The following is a 9,605-nucleotide window of genomic DNA, read 5'->3' as shown; positions in this document are numbered from 1 at the left end:
CTTGGCATACGACAATCTTTGTGGAGACATCCTACAGGACATTTCTCGAAATCTAGAGAGAAGGTACCAAGTGTACGGATGATAAGAACTAGACTACCACGTTTCAGCTGAATGCCTACTTCAAAGCTTATAATGCAGCATGATGGCCGATTTTTCTCCAGATTTTCATACAAAAGGTACGTATAACAAAAGGAAAGTGCTGGGAAAAATACTTGCATGAGTCTAGAACCGGAACATACAACTGTGTCGAATAAATTTCCTACAATCTACGTTTGCTGGTGAAAACCCGGAGGACAAATTGAATTTTGCGATTGATTAGAAATCTCCATCTTTGTTGTTCTCACTTGCTTTTCCATCATCATATGCCACAACACCATTACCATCGTCTCCTGCCTTTTCTGGGCCTGGACCTGCAGAGACCTTCACCGTTGATCGACGCAAGAGCCTTTCTCTGAGTCTGAACCCTCTAAGAAATTCTTAGATTATGATGCCCTCCTACTCTCATAAACTAGTAAGCAAAGGGAGAAAAATATCCAAACTAATAGGAGACATGTGAGACAGAGAAGGGAAACCTGTAACGTGTTTCAAGTTGAGGATATCAATCATAAATTGATTTTAATTTTTGATAATTTATCATATTTGGATTGCAATCACAATCATAATCATATATGGTTATCAATTTCTGATAACAATATATTTATCATATTGATAATTGTCGGCTGCCGCGGTTGGAATCGAGAGACAGACTGTGTCTAGTGAAAGAAGCGAGAAGAGGACAATATTAATGGGTTTTTATTACGATACCCTCTGGCCTAGATCTAGATCAAGAGACAGAGGGATTGGAAAATTTAATGTAATTAGCCACTGATATATATGCATAAACAGTTCATAAGGACCCCAGGAAATCAAATAAATGAATAATCATTTTTTTTCAGTAACTATATCCTTAGACAGGCCACATGAGCCAGGTGAATCATTAATTTCTTAGATCCATGCACAAATCCTCCGAGGGATACATATTTTGTTCTATTCTATATCAATTTCATTTCTCATATTCCTAACCTATTATATTGTTATTCATTTCATTACTTCCACATAACTATAATCCCCAGCACCCTGTTGGAAAACTACTCAAAGACAAAACATAGAAATGAAAATACTCAATCTATTCCATTCTATAAACCAAATCATTTAACACTTAATCTTATCCTATTCTATCAACTGTCATTCACTATCAATAATTTTTTCTATTAGCTATCAATTTCATACATGACTGAATAAATCAAGGACAAATTAAGTTCATGATATTCCCGTAAAATCTTGACATAATAAACCAGTTAAGGTAGAATTGCCCCTGCAGGAATTTGTTGGTCGAGTTACACTCAGTTTTGACTAGTACGTATTTACATATCTCCCATGCTGCTACTCCAACTAAAGGGAGGGAATCGTCTCGCACAAACATGCACAAATGCACCATGCGAATACGTTTCAGCATTGGAACCTTGAAGTTTAGTTCCTGATTCATACGAGCAAGTTTTAATGACCCCACAACTTTTTCTGATCAAGAAATGGTTTCTACCTCAATGTCATGGAGCATGAGCATTCTCCATTCACGGGTGAAACTGTTGCAGAAGAAATCAAAGGAAATAAAGCCTTCATTTTTCTTTCTCTCTCGCCCGAACAGCTTGCAGGAATGCTTCGTGGCCATGGCGGATAACCAAGCCAACGGGACAGAGCACTGAGCCTGTGTCTGTGGGAGGTCATGCACGTGAAGCCCCAATAATTTTCCAACGCACTGTGTAGTAGGTCCAATTTGCCAGCCCCTTATCCTTTGTTGCCATGCCAAATTACACCACATCCAAGAATCTTCCCATTCGCCCTCCCTTGTCTCTTTCCCTCCCACTCCCTTTCCTTTCCCTCCTCCTCCTCGATCTCCCTCCCAACTCTTCTCTGCTGCCTCAGTGGCGAGCCTTCTAATGGTGGGAACCAGAGCCACCTCCTCCTGGTTTTCCCTTCTTCCTCTTGTTGTGCTCGCTGCTGCAAGTGTCGTTTCATGTCTCGGAGAGAAGAAGGTGCTGGTTTTGCAGCAGCAACTTCAGTTCGGGGTTACCAAGACTTCTGAGAAATGCCTACCACAGAGATCAAGTGAGTTCAGTTAGTTCATACCTACTCTCTTTCTTTTTCAGCCTTAAAAATCTTGAATGCAGAATAAATTTAGGATTTAGGTTGTGCTCTTGGTGCCAGGAAGAGTAGATGGTGCAACAGTACTAGAAATGAAGCACCAAAGTTACTGTTTTGGACCAATCGCGAGCAGAAAGGACACGACTTGGAAGCTTTTAGCTGATGACAATGCCAGAGTTCAATCTCTACAGTTCCGGATGGGAAATACACTGGCTTACAAGGCAGAAGCAGCTCCATCACAAGCTCGAATTCCTCTCGACTCCGGAGCAAAGCTCCAAACTTTGAACTACGTCGTCACAATCGAGCTCGGTGGCAAGCAGATGACAGTGATAGTGGACACTGGGAGTGACTTAACCTGGGTTCAGTGCATGCCGTGCAAGTCCTGCTACACCCAGGAAGACCCTCTCTTCGACCCTGCTGCCTCACCTTCCTTCCAGTCCATCCCATGCAACACTTCCACCTGCGATTCCCTACAGGCGGCCGCCGGAATCTCGGACGTCTGCCGCGCCGACCGGCCGAGCTGCAACTACGAGCGCAGCTACGGGGACGGATCCTACACCAATGGAGTGTTGGCCAGGGACAGCGTGAGCTTGGGGAGTGTCTCTGTGGAAGGATTTGTGTTTGGGTGTGGGCAAAGCAATGGAGGCATGTTCGGCGGGACTTCTGGTCTCATGGGGCTCGGCAGGTCTCAGCTCTCCCTCATCTCTCAAACAACACCTCAATTTGGGGGCCTCTTCTCATACTGTCTTCCAACTCGGGAATTCGACTCGTCGGGCTCCTTGATCTTGGGCAATGCCTACAATGTCTACAAGAATTCGACACCATTTGTGTTCACCAACATGGTTTCTGACTCATCCTCCTACTTCCTCAATCTCACTGGCATGAGCATCGGCGGTGTGGCACTCGGAGACACAGACCAATTCAGCACCAAAGTGTTGATCGACTCCGGCACGGTGATCACCAGGCTTGCTCCTTCAGTCTACAAGCTGCTGAAGGATGAGTTCTTGAGGCAATTCTCCAGGTTTCCGCCCGCGCCCAGCTTTTCGATTCTCGAAACTTGCTTCAACTTGGCTGGACACAAGGAAGTGAGCATCCCCGCCATTAGGCTCGCGTTCGAAGGCGATGCCGAGGTCGAAGTAGACGTCAGCGGAGTGCTTTATTTCGTGAAGCAAGATGCATCTCAGGCCTGCTTGGCCTTCGCGAGCCTTGCTTATGAGGATGAGGTTGGGATCATTGGGAACTACCAGCAGAAGAATCTGAGGGTGGTGTATGATACTGTGGGATCAAGGTTAGGAATCGCGGAGGAGAATTGTGGGTATAGTTGATCAAAACGAGTGAAGAAGATCTCAACTCTGCAAAGATGTTGGTTTCTGAAATCTACTATGAATCTTTGTAAAGTTATGTTCATCAAGTGTACTAATCTTCTACTATTTGAAGAGATAGAGCCCCGGGGGCATAGGTGAGTTGGTTACGACGCAACAGATTTACAAAAGAGGGTAAGGATTCGAATCCTGGCAAAGTCAGACAATACCCTCCTGCGTCGTAACCAACTGCGCTTTCTTGATTTACCTCCTCACAGATGGTTGTGGGGCCGGCCGTGTGGGGTCGCTAAGGTGGCGGATCCACATTTTTGCACAAGAAGAGATAGATATCATATTGGCATTATTCGAATTTTTTTATTTATTTTTCAACAACTAATTAATTAGTTCAGTAAAAAAGATGTAATCTGTCACTCCAACGGTTCCACACAGTCGGTCCTATGATCATATGTGAAGAGATAAATCTAAAAATTATAGTTGGTCACGATGAAGAAGGATTATCTTTACCGAGATTCGTCCCTTGTCTAATTCAACAATTCTGCTACGTCGTAATCAATTGCCAGCCATAATCTATCAGCAATCACTAAATAAAAATTGTGCAAAATGCTATATTTACAAATTTATATATAGTAGATATGGGCTTCTAGTGGGCCGTATTGGGCCTAATAAACCAATTTGCTACCGTACCAATAGCAATTTCCTAGCCGTCTCATCGGCCATCGCCACCGGACGGCGGAAGCCATGGCCGACCCGAAGAAGCGGAAACGCCGATCGCAGAGGAAAAAGTGCAAACTTCCTCTGTTGGAGCAAAGCCACGCTATGCTGAATCCTTCCATCGTTAGATACTGGCACCAGCGCTATTCCCTATTCTCCCGCTTCGATGACGGCGTCCTTATGGACGAGGAGGGTTGGTACTCCGTCACCCCCGAAGCGATCGCCGTTGCCCATGCTGAAAGAGCTTCCGCCTACGTCCACCGCGGGCGCTCCCTAGTCCTGGACGGATTTGCTGGCGTCGGCGGCAACGCCATCAAGTTCGCCTCAAGGTGCGGTCTTTTGATTTCACAGTCGAAGAAGATTCGACCTTTTGCACGGTGATTCACTGATAGTCCTTTCAGGGGTTGCCACGTTGTTGCTGTAGATATTGATCCGCGAAAAGTTGAGTTTGCAGTCAACAATGCGAAGATTTATGGGGTGGAGGATAGAATCGACTTTGTCATCGGGGATTTCTTTCATCTCGCTCCATTCTTGAAAGTTTGTGCCATATTTTTCACTATTCCTCCACCAATGAAGACACCATTATATTCAGATTTTAAATCACAAATAAGTTTGGTTTTTTTTTTTAAATTTTGAAAATGTTCTCTGCGTGCAGTATTCTCAATGTGTTAGATTCTAAGGCATCTATTCTATACATGCTATGAGTTTCAGATCGTACTGATCTATTTTATGTTTATTTCTTGCAATAGAAGTGTTAATCCTGTGAAGAATTTGGTGGTACATTTTTTTGTTACTTCTTATTGTTGTATCTTAGTTCTCCAATTGTTCATATCTAATTTGTTCAAAAAAAAGATGCCAATTAATCTGATCCATCTTTCTTGTCCCGAATTTGGAGATTAGATATTTAATTAATTTCTTAACATGCTTGATTCATTGAGATGCTGGCCTATTTTAATGTTAATTCATCCTTATTTATCAGGGGGACGTTTTGTTCCTATCACCACCTTGGGGAGGACCATCATATCGACATTTGGACAATTACACACTTGATTTTCTGAAGCCAAAAGATGGGTGTGTTTCTTTTCCTAGTTGTTGTTTGTATAGTTGCACCTTTTCCCTAATTTAATTGAAACTTGACAGCAGGGAGCAGTAAATCTTAGCCATTCTTATAGATTGCTAGAGTTAATTTGAGTGTTGAATTTTATCATTTTAAAATTTGAGACTTATATGCTTGCTAACTGCAACCAAAAGACAGTAGTATTCACAAGGAGCTATGCAGTTTGCTTCTGTCATAAGCCCTCCGGACAGATATTAAATTGACTTTATAACTGACATGTAACTGGAGACTGAAAACTATCTAAACCTTTTTGTGAGTATTAACTAATGATTCAACTTATTCATAGGCTCACCTCTGGAATAGTTCACACTTCAAAATTCAAGGAACCATAATTGCTGAAATTTGATTTTGATAGAACTATTTACATTCAGGAATAGCTGCAGCGAGCTTTACTGGTCCTGCTTCAAGAAATTTTGTTGAAGATCTTCAGAAATGCATATGAATAAAATACGCCATGCAGAACCTGAACTGTTGTTATGTTATGGAATTTCTTTTAGCATAAATTATTAACCCACAAAAGATTTGAGAAATCACCTGTATGGTTCCAGTTTATGGTTATGTTTACCAGGTCCAAGATTCAAGGGAGATTTATCTTTCTCACTGATAGATATTTCCTTGTGTTCATCTGAGTTAAATTTCTTCTGTCAAGTCTGTCTTTCCATTTGCATTAAATTTGAAATTGATATATTACCTCTGGATATATACAAGTTATAAAAATTTATGCTTCTCATTGTTCTTAATTAATTGTACTCTTTTTCAACACTGTAGTTCTAGCATGTATTCTTGTTCTTTTTTAAGAGTGATGCTTTAGAACAATAAGAGAAATTTTGTTTTAGGTACTCAATCTTCCAGCAAGCACAGAAAATAACTCCAAACATCATTATGTTTTTGCCTCGTAATGTGGATGTAAACCAAGTGGAAGAACTCTCTTGGTTGTCTAGTCCTCCCCTAAACTTTGAGGTAAAGTTCATCATCTTGATTTTCTTTTGAATTTCGATTAGGCAATCCTTGTTGTCCCTGTTACTTTTTCCAATGTGAATTTTAAATCTCAAGGAGTTTTCCCCTTAAAAACTTCTAAGGTCTTTGGGAATTTCACTAGAGAAACTAGTAATTTCAAACCAGATTCAATAAAAAGAAGGTTGACTGAGGTTCCACTCTGAAGCATAATTCAGAAAATTAAATGTTTGCCAAATAAGTGGTTCAAAATCTCATCATTTCTTCCTTAAATTTTCTTCTGTTTTCTGAAGTTTCCCTGATGGAACTTTTCTGCCAAAGAGAACTTAGTTTGGAATATAACAACTTTTGCAGGTCTTGGTTATCATAAAAGATATTACCTATTGAAGGTCATGTATTGTTTTAGGAAGGAGAGGAAAGAAAATGAGTTTATGAACACTTACTATTAACATGCTATTGTGCAGTATAGCTTGTATGCTGCTTGATATCTCCTTATTGGACCAATTTGAAGTTTGTCGAAGCTTTAATCCTACTAGAGTTTGATCTTGTACTGAGGCAATGGGGGCATGTTGAGGAATAAAAAAGAAATAATGTAGTTGTTTGTTAAATGAACATAAATGAGATTATCTGTTTGAAATGAATTCTTATTGAGCATAATCCTGAGCTTGTAATCATTTTGCTTGTTTGCAATTATGTGAGAAAGGCCCATGAATAAATAACCAGACATACTAGTTTGCTACTTGGCTATCATTTATCAGATGCAGGGAAGGTGCAATTGTTGCCCTGTTCCATGAACAGCTATTTGTCAAAAATTTTGTGAGTCAACTTTGATTCATAATACTTAGTTTGATCTTGATTGAGTCCTTAGTTTTCTGTTCACTGCATGCAGCACCTGCATCAAGTAGCTTCTGTTACATGTGTTGAACTTACCAAACATCTGCTTCATGTTCCTTTTATTTCTTATCTTATTGTTGAATTTGAACACCCACTCTTGGAACTTTATAATGCAGTTAGAAGAAAATCATGTACAATCTAAAGTCAAAGCAATTACTGCCTACTTCGGTGATATAGCATCTAGATGACTGAGTCAGATTCCTTTAGTGCTGCTGTAACATCGGAGGGAGATATACTTCCACACTACAAAAATGCAGAGGCATGTGCTATTTTTAAGTTCCTTCCTGTAATTATCCTTGTATCTTTCCGTTTTAAATGACTACGAGCAGCTGTGCTCTGAATTCCAAAGTCTCAACTAGCAAACAATAGGTTGTGTCACCAAGAGCTGCCCATTCTCGCTGGTTATATCTTTTGGTAAAAGCTAAAATCATACTGGAGGATTCCAACCAGCCAGTGGCACCTTAGAGCCCACAGTAATTCTTTCTGTGCAATATGAAAAAAGAAGTCCCTTCCTCTTGATTTTTTGGTACTTTTGACAACCGTCACTCGATTAAGTTCATTTAATGCCTGTTAGTGCTTAGTGTATGTTCCTGTTGATTGCTGTTGCTTTGTGTTCCATCTGTGAGAATTGCTTCTATTAGTTTGTGTCATTGGTTGATTGAAACAACCAAAATGAGTAGAGGAAGGATATTGTAGATAAGAAATAATTTTTGTCCTCAAGTAAATATTTGTGTTCTTGAGTAATAGTTCATTGTTTTTGTTACACTTGCCGCAGAGCTATATTACCTCAGCGTATGGCTCCTGATCTGAATCAACCTGGGATGTCTCTTTTGTAAATATGATTTATGTGCCAAATTGAGGATGAATGCAAACTTTCACTAGGTATAACATGGCAGAAGAGTATTTGTTGACTAATCCTCACCAATGTGAGGCCACATAAAGTTTATATGCAATTTGGAGATATTGAACAGGCCTAAGTTGGTGGACCACAAACAAACTTTGACAGTGTCCAAGCAAATTTTGTTAATTCTTATCAAATGTTGGGTCATAAATGGACCTAACTGGACCGCAGTCAATTTTTCAGACTCCAAGGAGCTTGACAAAGATCAGAAACTGAGAAGAATAAGGCCATTACCCACTAAATCACTAAAGACACTTTCAAGTTGAAGTTCATAGACAAAGAGGGAGACTTGCTGAACAGTTCGTTTAGCCAGATATCTGCCATTTTTAGAAAACAAGACTGGAGTGGCTTTAATGTTGATTCACAGTCTTCAGGTTCTTATCCAAAACCTTTCACCTTTCAATTTTCATTCATATTTCTTACTGGAGTATCTCTACTCTTGGAGAGAACAGAGTTCAGTTAGAATTACTAACTTCATACTGGTTTTTGAAATGTTGTTTTTCCATCCACTTGGAGCTAATCCATACAAAAGCATACAGTAGCAAAAGTAAATACATGATAAGAAATGCCTAGATGTCTGAATCTAAAGTGCTTAGATAAACAACACTAAAGTGTACCTGCTCCCTTCAATGACTGTTCAAGATAGGAAATAAGGATTTTGCTTGTGCATGCAATATTCACATGATTCCATGTGTTATTTGCTTGTGGTCATCAATGAACTCTTTTTCCAGAGCCGTCAGTTGAGTGACATCTAGCAGTAGAAGGTCCCTCGAACAAATATAGGATGATCATGTAGGTCATTAGCTAACTTGTTTTAGTCCATGTGGTACACATTCATTCTTCTATATATATATGCTTGAGTAGGCTAAAAATTGTACCAACCATAAGTTAAGTGAAAGTTAATCTTACTTGAAAAGAACTTGACCTATCAGCAAGTTTGAATTATCATAAGTGCTACAGGCTGAGATATCAATGAGAAAACTTTATTTGGACTAGATAGAACTCACTCTGTAAGTTCAGAATCTGAATGCTTCCATTTCAGCACACTTCTCTTCATTATTTTACTAATTTATTAGTTTTTAGTGATAATTTTAGCCGTTCATAATTAGAAGTGAGATGAACCAAACCAGTACACTTCCTTGCACTTGTAGTTGGTTTCATTTTTATAATCTCCCTACCCACTACAATCCATATATGGGATTCACAACAAAGGTGTAATTAAATCTCCTGCTAGAATCTTAAACCATCTTACTGAACTCACCAAATCTTAAACCATACTTAAAAACGAGCTTATGGTAGCAACTGTCGAACCATGGAGGAGAGTAATGAGCTGAAGAGAAATCTGAAGAGAGTGTGGGGAGAAAGTGAGGCTGGTTTAGATTTTGTGCACCAACAAAAGAGAAGAGGAAGGCCTAAGAAGATAATTAAGGGAGATTTAGAGGAGAGTAAGGATGAAGGGATAGAGAAGGTAGAGAAGCCTGAGTTTGTAGGGGCTCCATCACGCGAAACAGAGGTGGCAAAAGAG

The 9,605-nt window shown here is 39.9% G+C and overlaps 1 protein-coding gene and 1 pseudogene across 1 annotated transcript; both read left to right on the top strand.

The window, feature by feature from the left end:
• The first annotated feature begins 1,839 nt into the window (after positions 1-1,839).
• On the top strand, positions 1,840-3,641 carry LOC141836543 (aspartyl protease family protein At5g10770-like; annotated as a pseudogene).
• A 575-nt stretch (positions 3,642-4,216) lies between these two features.
• On the top strand, positions 4,217-7,856 carry LOC141836530 (uncharacterized). Its single transcript, XM_074724044.1, has 5 exons — positions 4,217-4,543; positions 4,616-4,751; positions 5,194-5,285; positions 6,168-6,291; positions 7,296-7,856. The coding sequence occupies exons 1-5, from the start codon at positions 4,242-4,244 to the stop codon at positions 7,365-7,367; spliced, it is 726 nt and encodes a 241-aa protein (XP_074580145.1). The 5' UTR covers positions 4,217-4,241; the 3' UTR covers positions 7,368-7,856.
• The last annotated feature ends 1,749 nt before the right edge of the window (positions 7,857-9,605 follow it).

This window comes from Curcuma longa, chromosome 10 (assembly GCF_044706935.1).
Source record: "Curcuma longa cultivar G26 ecotype Majalengka, Jawa Barat chromosome 10, ITB_CL_G26_1.1, whole genome shotgun sequence".
NCBI classification, from domain to species: domain Eukaryota; kingdom Viridiplantae; phylum Streptophyta; class Magnoliopsida; order Zingiberales; family Zingiberaceae; genus Curcuma; species Curcuma longa.
Note: the sequence above shows the minus strand (reverse complement) of the source record. Positions and strands in the feature narration are given on the sequence as shown.